Here is a 13,229-nt window from a genome sequence, read left to right on the forward strand (position 1 = left end):
TATATTCTCTAGGGACTTTTGGCTGGGACCAGAACTCTCCAGTCTAGACTTTTTTTCTACTAGACCACTACATTGCTGCTTTTAAAAAGGCTTATGAATATTCTCCTAAAGAAAAGCCAAAGAAGGGCATACCTGTACACATTTGACCTTAATCATTTAAAATTTTCTCTCTTCCTAACATTTTTTTCTCATTCTCTTAGAGTGAGGGAAGGAAGGAAATAATAGTCATAGGTGTGCACTTATCCTCCTGATGAATGTGTCTTTGGATACACAGAATGGCAAAGCATATGATTATAAGCGTATCACCTTCAAAAGCAATGCAATGGGGTTTATTTTTTATTTTTTTTAAGATTGGCACCTGAGCTAACAAAGTTGCCAATCTTTTTTTTTCCTGCTTTTTCTCCCCTAATCCCCCCAGTACATAGTTGTATATTTTATTTAGTTGTGAGTCCTTCTAGTTGTGGCATGTGGGACGCCACCTCAACATGGCCTGATGAGCAGTGCCATGTTTGCGCCCAGGATCCGAACCGCTGAAACCCTGGGCCACCAAAGTGGAGCGCAAGAACTTAACCACTCAGCCGTAGGGCCAGCCCATGCAATGGGGTTTACTAAGAATCAAGCACTGAATAAATTATTATTTAGTCCTCAATAAGTCAAGTACCTGATGAATAAAAGCAAATATTACAGATTTTCAAATTAATAACTAGTTATATCAAACTCCACCACAGTTGTAGTCTTGTGCTAAATTTCATACATTTCCTAATAAGTAATCTATAAATAAAAGACTCAGGAAATACATTTGGATAAAACTTAATACAATTCTAGCTAAGAGTATCAATCTATTAATTTAGAGTTTTGTTGAAATGATCAGCATCTTGAATTTGAGTTTAAATTTGAAAAACAATAGTTTTTGGACTTCTTTTCACATAATATGATTCCATATTACAGACATGGTAGGTTTTTAGGAAGTAATATAAAATAAGGTTTTATAACAAAGACCAAAATAAGACCGATGTCTTGCATAATGTTTTCAGTTCTAGAATGAATGAACAGTTCCTACTTCTGGTCTCTCAGCTGCTCTGCCCTAGAAGTAAATCTGGTTAAACCAAGCTTCAGCAAAAGTGAGTATGGTTTTGATTTTTCATTCCCTTCATTGAATCCTTGGGTGTACTCTCTGTATACTTCCTAAGTAACAGAATCTGGCAACAGGCCTCAGCAGTGTCATGTCTTCTAACCAAGAGATGGAAGGTTGAGAAGTTTGAAGGAATCATGCCAAAATTTTCTGACTTTTTTCAGAAAGTGAAGAATAAAATACCGTGAGATGGAGACAACTGTACTTGAGCTTCAGGGAGAAATAAATTGGAGAGGGATCTGGAAGACCTCTGATGGGAGAAAAATTACAAACACTAAAGTCCATTTGAATTCCTACTTCAAAGCACTATCTTTTTCAAGTCTTCCCACATCATATCCCATCCTGGCTCCGAGTGAAGAGCAATTTATAAGACAAAATGATACATTATCTAGAGATAAATTTACAAACTGACATAAGGGAATTGTGCCAGAGGCTACATTACCTCTTCAAGTTTATTACAGTATCTTTAGTTCTTATTGCATATATTGTTACATGCCTTTTACAAGTCAGGACTATATATAGTATGCTTGACTTAGCAGGAGTGATGTCTATTGCTTCTCTTGTGAAAATCAGCAGCATGCAGTGCAATATTTGGTGTGCACCGTTATTGTTTCAAAAAGTGAAAAACTACTTAGGTTTAACTGAGGAAGGAACATGATCTTTATTGGCTTATATGCAAAGTTTAATTTTGGTTTTATGCAGAGTTTGCATAGTTCATGATTAGTTTCTAACGAAAAAACTAGATGTGTTGTCAGTGACCTTGAAGAAGATCAGGTGACAGTAGCAAACAGAAAAATTTGAAGAAGAGGCATAACTTTTAAAGTGGAAAGGTCAGCAAGAACTGCCTGGAAAAAAAAACAAAAAGAATTATTAATATTAGTATTCTAATCAGCAAAGAGAAGCCTATAAAATAAGGCACACCGGAAACACCATGACAATATAATTCTGGCCTTGACACACACTCTAAGTTCTTCTGATCTGTCCTAAGTCTCTGTACTGAAGCTACAACTTTCCTTCTCATTTCTGACTTTCTAAACGTCAGAACATGGGCAAAATGCTAAAATGCGCAGTAGAAAATAACCTGGACTTCAGCGTTGAGCCTTCTTCAAATATACAAGGTAGTATGAGTTTATAAGAGGTCTAACATTTCAACTTGCTTCTATAAATAAACGTACATTATGAATCCTAGTCCTGTTGTGCTAGTATAAGGAGTAAGTGACTTCAGGAAATCATTTTGAGATGGAACTAATGTTTACTCAGTTGCAAAACACATAAACATCCTCTTCCCCTTAAACAAAGAACGCAGGCAGCTATTTTAAGGGGAAAATTTACACTTCTATGAGAGAGAACGAATTGAGTAATATGCTAAGCTACTATTTAATTGAACCATGTTTCAGGTATAAATTATACTATTGACAAGAAACCAGCTCTAAATAACTCACAATTAAAATAACCAAAAAGCCTATGTATCTGTGCTACATCATTCAAACACACGCTCTTTAACTGTCAACTAGCTTTTCTTTGTTCTATGAGCATAACACATGAGCGTGAACAATAAGAAGAAAATGCAACATAAGCTCTAATAGTTTCTGTTAAAATTACTTGGCATCTTGTGTCCCATAATGGTTTCCTATAAGAATCTTGTTTATGTCTCCTTCACAAGAAGATTGTTTTCAAGCAATAAAGGAATTTCAAGTACTTAATATTACTTAGCTTGGAACATACAGGTTTTACCCAAATTAAAAAATTAGGCTACGAGTATTGTGTGTCCCATGTGCCTGAGGTGCAGTGCCGAGTGTGGCGGCCTCTCAGGCACTACTTCCATTCCATCGGAGTGAAACATATCCTTACTTCAGCTGCAGCCAGTGATGTCACCTCCATCAGGTTCACTGCTCGGAAAGCAAACACAGCAGCTGCCAGGACTGGAAAACAATGCACACTATTTCAACTGCCAGCCTACTCATCAGCCTGACGAATTTACTGCTATGCCCACGACCCACTACAAGAGCTCAGAGCCAGTGCTGGATGCAACCGCACGCCTGCATTCTGACATAAGGTCTGTGATGAATGGGAATTATCTTCTCTGGAGAATAGTGCCCGATGGCTAGATAACTGAACTGATAAATGAAAATTCATTGGTCTTAAAAAAGCCGTTTTATAAATTGTTTCTTTCGTACCTACAACTTAAATTATAACAGTTTTTAAATGGCATGAAGATCTAATTAATAATTGTTTTATAAATTAAAGTTTATTTTGATGCTGGTGTTTCTTACTAATACAACAGAGAGGTTTCTGAAAAGTTATGTGGAGACAATTTTTAAATATATCAGATCATATTTCATATGTCTCAAGGGGTATCCTGATAGAAATGTGGCAATAAAACCTTTTATTAAAAAATATTTTTTATAATATTGTTATATTTGTATTTTTATATTCAGCATTGACTTTCTTGGAGTGTCATAAATGGCAACGTCTGTGGAGAGGGCTGCTGTGGGATTGATCCTGACATTGACATTAATGTTTGCTACTGGAAAAAGAAGTTGAAAGTTTGAAGAAAAATCAAACAAACCATTATAGGACATTCTGAAGGTCAATAACAACATACACTGAGCAGAAAACGACATTTGGATTTTTGTTTCCATCAACCATATGCATATGAAGAGAGTAATGCTAACACGTAATGCTTGTTATATAATTTACCATAAAGCGTCACGTGAGGGAATGAGTCATGAACAATGGAAGGACCCACGTAAGAGACAGGCCACCCTGATAAGGAGACGGTATTGCCCGGAAATGACTCTTGACTTCTCCCCTTTGTTTCCATCACCAGTGGTGGCTGTGCATTCCCTTCCCAAAAAGTCCTTGAAGTTTAGGGAATGAAAGGTAAGGAATCTTTGAAATTATTTGGAAGACTGGTTTTTAAGTATACTGTACAGCTAATGCAAATATATATATATATTTTTAAATACATTTTTACTATGGGAATAGCAATAACGATGATGATATCAGTTAATTCTCATACCAATTCTATGAGTTAAGTACTATCATTAGCCCAATTTTACTAATGCAGAAACTGAGGCACAGTGAGTTTAAATGACATGTTCAGAGTTGCACAGGTAGAAAATAGTAGAGTGAATACTCAACCTTGGCTCTGGAGCCCGAGCACCTAACCACCATGTGATGACATTACTGAGATTGAACGTAGGCAGTAATGACTCATCCCTGACATGGAATTCTGTGTGCTTTCCTAGAATTGTCTTCTCTGCAGTCCCTCAGAACGGTTTTCCAGGGATGGCATGCAGAATGATGCCGTGGTGGTCCTGGGCTCCGACAGACAGGTGGTTGTGCCTTAAGAGTAGAAGTCAGGATCCAGGCCTCTTAATTTCCCCAGACAGAGGCAGAGTACAACCAGTGACTGGGAAGCTCAGGCATTTTTCTAGGGGACAACAGATTTTGGACAGTTTGGAAAAAAAGCATTTGAATTAGTTAGGAAAATTCTGGGGGAAAAAGATGGTAGTGGTAAAACAAAATTTAAAAAATTAAGTCAGCTGGGATTATTTAATAGGTAACAAGGGATATAAAAGATCTGAGACAAAGAATTTACCTTTTAATTGAAGGGTGAAAACATAAGTGCTTTAAAGTCACTGAGCTTCTATGTTTATAAGAATATAAAAGAACACCATTTCTGTGGACCAGCAACTTCTTTAAGTTTCCTAATATCTGGAATCATGTTTAACAATGGAGACGTTTTAGAGGCTAAGGAGTATGACCACTACTTCCTTTTTTTGTGTACAATTTAACAGGAGTTGGTCAAATTTTCTACTATATAAAAGCAGGAAAGAGTTTTACATGGTGGGAAATTGTTTTTCCAAACGTAGATAAGAGGCGGAAAGAAAGAGTAGTTCACTAATTGACCTTGGCATCCGAAATGCTTATGTGCTCATCACCTTTATTTATCTTGGTGTCACATCACAGAAGTTCCTTTCTGTCTGCTTCATGTTTGGTTGGCCCAGCCCTTCTGCAGAACAGGTTTGTTTGTCAAGGAGAAAAGGTCTATACTTTGGGATATTTTCAACTGAAATCATGTTTCATATGAAATATAGAAATTTTAATATTGACTTTTTATCTTTTAAACTATTCTCATTACTTTAATTCTAAGCAACTCTATCACAAACAATAAGCCACCTTTGTTTTAAATTATTCTTCAAAAGGTTTTAATTAATTCACAATTAAAGCCAGTAATATTTATTAAAATATTTCTAAAGACTATATAATAACTCACTTGAGCAAAAAAGGTGGTCCTAAAACATTCACACCAAAAATTGTATGAAATAATAAAAACTAATTTGTATACATCTACATGAAATTATCTACCCTGTGGCTCTTTATCTGAATTCCGTGGTAGGGGAGCTCCCATCAGTCTAGTTCCATTTCTAGATGTTCTACAGTTCTTCTCTCTTAATTTTAAAAAAAAGCACTCAGGGAAAGTAGATGGATGCAACCTTGTGACCTGCATTACTACCTATTTATCAGTAACTTTTTTCTGCTGAGGAAGGTTCACCCTGAGCTAATATCTGTTGCCAATCTTCCTCTTTTTGCTTGAGGAAGATTCACCCTGAGGCAACATCTGTGCCAGTCTTCCTCTATTTTGTATGTGGGTCGCCACCACAACATGGACACTGGCAAGTGGTGTAGGGCCGCTCCCGGGAAGTGAACCCAGGCCACCAAAGTGGAGCGCACTGAACTTAACCACTAGACCATGGGGCCAGCCCCTGTCAGTAATGTTTTTGTTAATGTACTGAGCTCACAGCCGAGTGCCTGGCTTTGAGTAAATGCAGTATTCACATTCATTTATTTCTCTTTCACTTCAGTTTGCTGAGGGGTGATAAGTCATAGAACGAAAGCATTTCAACTGGAAAAGGCCTTGAAGTTCTTCCAATTCAACATTTCCTTCAGAGCAGAAAACCTTTTAACCCTTTAGGTGACAGTTTAAAAGCTCATTCTACTTTTGGAAAGTCCTAATTATTAGAAAGTACTTTCTTACACTGAATCCCTTTCTTTAACATGCTCTAACATCTTTTTGAAATGATACAAAAAGCTTTATACAATACTCTAAAATTTATGACAAACTCAGAGGAGAGTTATTTGGTGGAAAGTCTAACATCCTGTTGCCTAAGAAACAGTAGCAGAAAACAAGCCTCCTTAGCCTGGAAAATAGAAGACTTTAGGGGAGAGGAGAGGATGCAGGAACAGAAAAAACTTACGATGACCCTTGTTTAACAGAAGTACATTTTAGCAAGTCGTATTAGCCAGAAATGAAATGGGCTAGCTGTTAAGAGAGGGTTACCCAACACCGAAGTGTTCACACAGAGGACAAGGACTGCCTGCCAGAAATATTTATAAGAAGTTACACCTGACGACCTCTAGGAGGTTCTATCTCTAGATTATATGTATCACTGCCCTTCAGCCAAACCAGACGAGAGCAGACCAGTCTTTTCTAACTCTTATTTGTATGGGCTTTAAAAACAACTGAGATAGGAGGATACTAGGAGTTGTTAAAAATGTCAGTAAGTGATATCTCTGATTATACCAGGGGCGACTTTCATCTTCATGGTACTTTATTATTACTCTAATTTTCCCTTTCAAAATGCCACCCAATTGGTCTAGACCCCTCAGCATTCAAGAATATGTTAACATGGTACTTAGAGAATCTTCTGCAAGAAAAGGGTCTTCTTCAACTAAGCATTATTTCCACAATAGCCCAGAGAGGTGTCTTTACAATGCTATCAATTCTCAGGCAGGGAAACAAAGGCCCACACAGGTTAAATAATTTGTTCAATACAACTCAACTGGAGACGCTGGGACCCATCACTCTCCCAACTTTTCTGCTCTCCATCCATTGTTCTGAAAAGTTTGTAATATTTGTTTGAATTTCCCAATATTCCCAATGATAAAAATAACTGAGTCTATTTTGCATAAGAGAAGCCAAATAATATAATTAAACAGAAATCTGAGCCCTATGTGTTATCACACAGTTGCCTTGTGTGTATATCTGTTGTGAGAACAGATTAATTATTAAATGAGAGACAAACCTGTGGCTTCCTGAAAAAAAGATACCTAAGAGAATGCCTAAGAGGGGAAACTGAGCCACCACAGCGAGAGGCAGAGACTGTTAGCAAAGAGAAAAACATTCTGAATTCCTCATAAACTGAAGTCCAGAAGAGCCGAGCTTTCACCCACGTGGGGAAGCTCAGGCTCAGTTCCGACTTTGGGTGGCAGTTGAGAGGGGCACAGAGGAGAGCCCTAAAATAGAGTCCAGAGTAGGATGGAAGCATATCTACACTCTGCTGCACAGACCTCACAGGTGCTGAGAGAGACTAAGCCCTGGATGAATTAAAAGTGGGGGAGGGAAAATGGACTTTTCTGGGAGCCAAGAAAAAAGACTAGGGATAGACTGGTGTTGGGCGGTTACACAGAAGTATCTAATTAGAGTGAGTGCAAAATCTCACTACTTGTCTTCTAAGGCAGACAAATCTATTAAATGTTCATAAATTAGAAATGATAGATAACTGTAGACTCAAACACCAACTACAGACGGTGAATGTTAGAAGGGAAAGGGGCTTTACTATAGAAACAGCACGTTTTATAAACACACACTTACTCTTACCAGCAAGAATTTCCAGAGAGTTGTACCCTAGGATTCTATCCCACAAAAGCAAGAGCTGATCTGTAGCTAAGTAACCAGAGAAAGCTCGAACCATCCATTTAAATGATATGCGAAGCCTGTATGAAAAGAAAAAAGAAAATGAATTTTACCATTGGAATCTTTTCTCACAAAAAGGCAATATCAGAAGAACCAACGAATTCTATTGCTAAGGTAACTCCTTTGTGAGTCTTAGAAATCACCCGGGCATTCAAAACTCAAGAAGTCTCTTAAAAACCTGCAAAAGTGCAATGGTGAGAAACCACGAGTTCTCAAATTAGTGGTCTCAACGTATTGAGAAGAATTCTATCTGCTGAGCTCTCCTTTATGTTACAGTTCAGTCTTTAGAAAATTCACTTCTACATTCTGTTTTTCAGGCTGTGTACTAATTTGCTACTAATGAGGTGATCTTATAGTCTTAATAGTTCCAGGCAAGCCATGAACATTCAAATTTTTGTTCAAAATACTTGAAAGAGTGCTTGACAGCTGCATATTTTTCCAATTCAATTAATTATATTTCTACATTTCAGTCAAATGACCATATAAGATGAATGAAATAAAACAACTAGTAGGAGTTTTTGAAGACAAAGAAAAATAGTTTTAAAACTATAAGGGACCTTAGAAATAGATTTCTGATTTCATTTTCATCTGATTTCTGATTTCAAAACCCTTCATTTTAAAGAGCAGGTTATCAGAATTCTGAAAGATCAACCAGAATATTCAACTGAATTCCATTTTGTCAAAAAAAAAAAAACCCCTAAGAGGTATGAGATCCCACTGTTTATAAGCAGGTTATGTTACAATAACAATTTACCTCTAGAATTACAAAACAAACTCTTCGGCTTTGGTGCCTCAAGAGATAAACTAGTCTCTCACATTTCTGTGCTATTAGCATCTAAACATCACTTGACTGCCCATGAGAGGTGCTAGCCAAACTCTTTGCTGGATCTGTTATAGTATTATTGAGATAAATATCTGTGCTATTTTCCTTTTTAAAGTTTTTTTTTTATTGAGTTATAGTTGACTTACAACATTGTATTAGTTTCCGGTGTACAGTATAGTGATTCAGTATTTGTATATATTGTAAAATGGTCATCACTGTAAGTCCAGTTAACATCCATCACTGTACACAGCTACAGAATTTTTTTTCTTGTGATGAGAACTTCTAAGATTTACTCTCTTAGCAGCTTTCAAATACGCAATACAGTATTATAAGTTATGGTCACCAGGCTGTACATTACATCCTCATGATTTATTTATTTTATAACTGGAAGTTTGTACCTTTTGACTCCTTTCATGCATTTCACGCATCCCCCTACCACCTGCCTCTGGCATTCACCAGTCTGTTCTCTGTATCATCCATGAGCTTGGTTTTGTTTGCTTTTTTTTTTGGATTCCACTTATAAGTGAGATCTTATAGTATTTGTCTTTTTTTGCCTGACTTACTTTACTTAGCACAAAATGTCCTCAAGGTCCATCCATGTTGTAGAAAATGGCAAGATTTCATTCTTTTTTATGGCTGAATAATATTCTGGTGTGTGTGTGTGTGCGTGTGCATGTGCATGTTTACCACATTTTCTTTATCCATTCATCCATCAATGGACTCTTAGGTTGTTTCCATATCTTGGCTATTGTAAATAATGCTGCAATGAACATGAGGGTGCATATATCTTTTTGAGTTAGTATTTTAATTTTTTTTGGATTGTGTTATTTTCTTAAAAGAGAGAAAGGGACCTAGAGATTGCCCTTGTTGGTATCTATTAATTCTCTTAAGACTGAAAAACTCTCAAGTTTCAGAAATTCCTCAATTCTAGATAACTACTGTTCTAATATAAGAAAGTACATGTTGGCAGTGGTATTGAGAAATTAAGCTTTTTGGTTGGTTTTACAATTTCTGTTTATAGATGCCAAAGAAACTTTTGGTCACTGGATTTTTTAAATTTAAAAAATTCATTTGACTTTTAAGTCTAAATCATTAACTTCAATTAGTTTCATTTTACTGGATCTCTCGTAGTATCTTATTAAAACAACAGTGCCACACATTGTGCCCCCCCCCATATAGAGCACAGAATCAGTTTCTTAGAAATAAAGTCTATTGAGGTATAATTTATGCATAGTAGAATTTACCCTCATTAATGCACAGTTCTATGAGTTTTGTTAAGAATCAAATGAAAACCTTAGAACTGAAAAATACAACAACAACAAAAACAAAAACAAAACCCTCACTGGATGTATTCAATAGCAAAATGAAAAGGACTGAGGGAAGAGCCAGTGAATTTGAATACAGATCAATAGAAAGTGCCCAATCTGAACCACAGAGTAAAAGGACTGAAAATAAAAGGAACAGAGCTTCAGGGACCTGTGGGATAAGATCAAGAGTTTTAACATTTGTGTCATTGGAATCCCAGAAGAAAAGGAGAATGAGTGTGGTGCCAAAAAAAAACCCCAAAAAACAAAAACTAAAAAACTTGAATATAGTCATGGTTGAAAACTTCCTCAATTTGGCAAAAGAAATAAGCCTACAGATTCAAGAAGCTCAACAAATCTCGAATACAGGATAAGCCCAGAGAAATCCCTGCCCAGATACATCATAATCAAACTTCTGAGAAGTAAAGACAAAGATCTTGATAATAGGCAGAGAAAAACAAGGATTGATATTATTTCTTCCTGAAATGTTTCGCGGAATTTGCAAGTGATGCCAGCTAGGCCTGGAGTTTATTTGAAGGTAGAATGTGATTAAAGATATATATTGTAAGCCCTAGGTCACTGTTATGGACTGAATGTGTCCCCCATTCCCTCTCAAATTCATATGTTGAAACTCTACCCTGCAATGTGATGGTAACAGGAAAGAGGTGGGGCCTTTGGGAGGTAATCAGAATTAGATGAAGTTATGAGGGTGGAGCCCTCATGATTGGGATTAGTACCCTCATAAGAGTCACAAGAGAGCTTGTTTCTCCTCTCTGCTCTCCACCATGTGAGGATACAAGGAAAAATCAGCAGTCTGCAACCCAGAAGAGGGTCCATAATAATTCAGGAGTGGAGATAAAATGGAATAAGAAATAGTCAGTTCAAAAGTAGTCAGGAAAAGAGGAAAAAATGACTAAAGAACACATGTAACATAGAAAATCTCTAGCAAAATAGTAGATAATATCATCTGGTATTACTTTAATCCAATAATATCAATTACATTAAATGTAAATGGAATAAACATACCAATTAAAAGACAAACTACCACACCAGGAGACCCAACTATATTTTTGACAAGAAAGTCATTTGAGAAATAGACATTGACAATCAATTTGTTAAAAGCAAAAGGACAGAAAAGAATATAGTATGCAAATTGTAATAAAAAGAAAGCTGGAACAACTATATCAGGTGTAGTAGATTTATTACCAGGAATAAAGACATTACATAATGATAAAGAGATAAATTCTCCTAAAAAGAAAGCTTAAAATACATGAGGTAAAAATACATAAAGCAATAAATGAAGAAATAGACAGATTCACAATATAATTGGAGACACTAACATTTGTTTCTCAACGATCAAAAATACACAGAAAATTAACAAGTGTACAGAGGGCTTGAACAAATCAACAAACTTGACTTCACTGTCATTTATAGAATACTCTACCCAATACTGGCAGAATATGAATTCTTTTCAAGTGCACATGAAATATTTACCAAGATGGATCATATTCTGATCATATAACAAACCTCAACAAATTTAAAAGAACTGAAATCTTAGGAAGCATGTTGTCTAACTGCAAGAGAATTCAAATAGAAACCAAGAACAGAAAGATATCATATCTTTCTAAATATTTGGAAATTAAGCAACATATTTCTATATAAACCATGTTCAAAGGAAGTCACAGGAGAAATTAAGAAACACTTTGAATTGAATAAAAGTGAAACACAACATATTAAAATTTGTTGAGTGGAGGTAAAGTGGTGCTTCCAGGGCAATTTATAACATTATTGCTTATATTAGAAAAAAAGAAAGGTTTCAAATCAATGATCTAAATTTCAACTTGAACAAGTAGAGAAAGACAAGAGCAAAATAAACCTAAAGCAAATATAAGAAAGGAAATAATAAATATAATGGTATAAATCAATGAAATTGAAAACAGAAAAACAACAGAGAAAATCAATGAAACCAAAAGCTGGTTCTTTCAAAGAAGAATAAAACTAATCTCTAGTCAGAATAATCAAGAAAAAAGAGGGAAGATACAAATATCAATCTCAGGAATGAAAGAGGTGATGTCATTTTGATTCTATGGATATGAAAAGGCTAATTAATAATAATTAGAGAATACTATGACTAACCTTATGTCCATAAATGTAACTTAGATGAAATGCACAAAGTACCAAAGCTTACTCAAGATGAAAATGATAATCTGAATAGTCCTATATTTATTAAAGCCATAAAAAAAGACGAAATTGGCCCATTCACAACAACGTGGATGGACCTCGAGGGCATTATGTTAAGCGAAATAAGTCAGTCAGAGAAAGACGATCTCTATATGACTCCACTCACAGGTGGAAATTAGTATATTGAGAAGGAGATCTGATCGGTGGTTACCAGGGAAAAGGGGGGGTGGGGGGAGGGTATGAAGGGGGAAGTGGTGTACCCACAACATGACTAACAAAAATGTACAACTGAAATCTCACAAGCTTGTAATCTATCATAACATTAATAAAAAAAATAAAATAAAATAAAATAAAAAAAAAAGAAATTAAATTCTAAATCAAAAACCTTCCAACAGCATCAGTTTTAATTCATGAAAGGCTCTTAAAAATTTATTTGTAGCTTGACAACTGAATTTTTATGCTTTCTCTTACATAAGAATTTTAACGTTTATCATAAGTCATTGAAATAAATTTGTTCCTTTTAATCATTAAAGGGTATAAATAGGCTAGAAAAAATATCAAGATTTTGGTATCTAGCAATATACTAAATGTCTTCATCCCAGTAAAGAAAAGCATAGTTATATTCAAATATTCATTTTAGAATAGTAAGAAAGAGGTCAATTTACCATAAGTTTAAGGAAAAAAAGACTTTCGTGCAATATAAAATATTTCTGCCACATTCTTGTTTTATAATTTTAAGCATTAACAGAATCCTGTTTTTTAATGGCTACAAAGGAAAGAATATCAGCTTGGTATTATCAATGGATGATATGAAGTGTTTTATAAATGGCATTTCTAAGATCTAAGATGTCTGAAATTCAATGGTGCTTTATAGAAAGAATATATACAACATTATTCAATCTTGAAACAACACAATGAGGTAGGAATTCTCTTGATTTTAAACGAGGAAATTGAATTATCTTGATTTAAAGAAAAAAAATTGAGGCTTAGATAAATTAAATAACTTTACCTGGATTATACAGTTTA

At 35.3% G+C, this 13,229-nt stretch overlaps 1 protein-coding gene across 7 annotated transcripts in view; it reads right to left on the minus strand.

Annotated features, from left to right (window-relative positions):
* Positions 1-1,768: 1,768 nt before the first annotated feature.
* The window catches only part of TBC1D19 (TBC1 domain family member 19), a 140,786-nt gene continuing 129,325 nt past the window's right edge, over positions 1,769-13,229 (minus strand). For all 7 annotated transcript variants that reach the window (XM_023638269.2, XM_001917550.6, XM_023638270.2 and 4 more), the window contains 3 exons: positions 7,800-7,915; positions 2,984-3,054; positions 1,769-1,977 (listed from right to left, as the gene is read on the minus strand). In XM_023638269.2, coding sequence (XP_023494037.1) covers positions 1,903-1,977; positions 2,984-3,054; positions 7,800-7,915 — 262 coding nt within the window. In that variant the 3' untranslated portion in view covers positions 1,769-1,902. The remainder of the gene's footprint in view (positions 1,978-2,983; positions 3,055-7,799; positions 7,916-13,229) is intronic.

Source organism: Equus caballus, chromosome 3 (genome assembly GCF_041296265.1).
Source record: "Equus caballus isolate H_3958 breed thoroughbred chromosome 3, TB-T2T, whole genome shotgun sequence".
Taxonomy (NCBI): domain Eukaryota; kingdom Metazoa; phylum Chordata; class Mammalia; order Perissodactyla; family Equidae; genus Equus; species Equus caballus.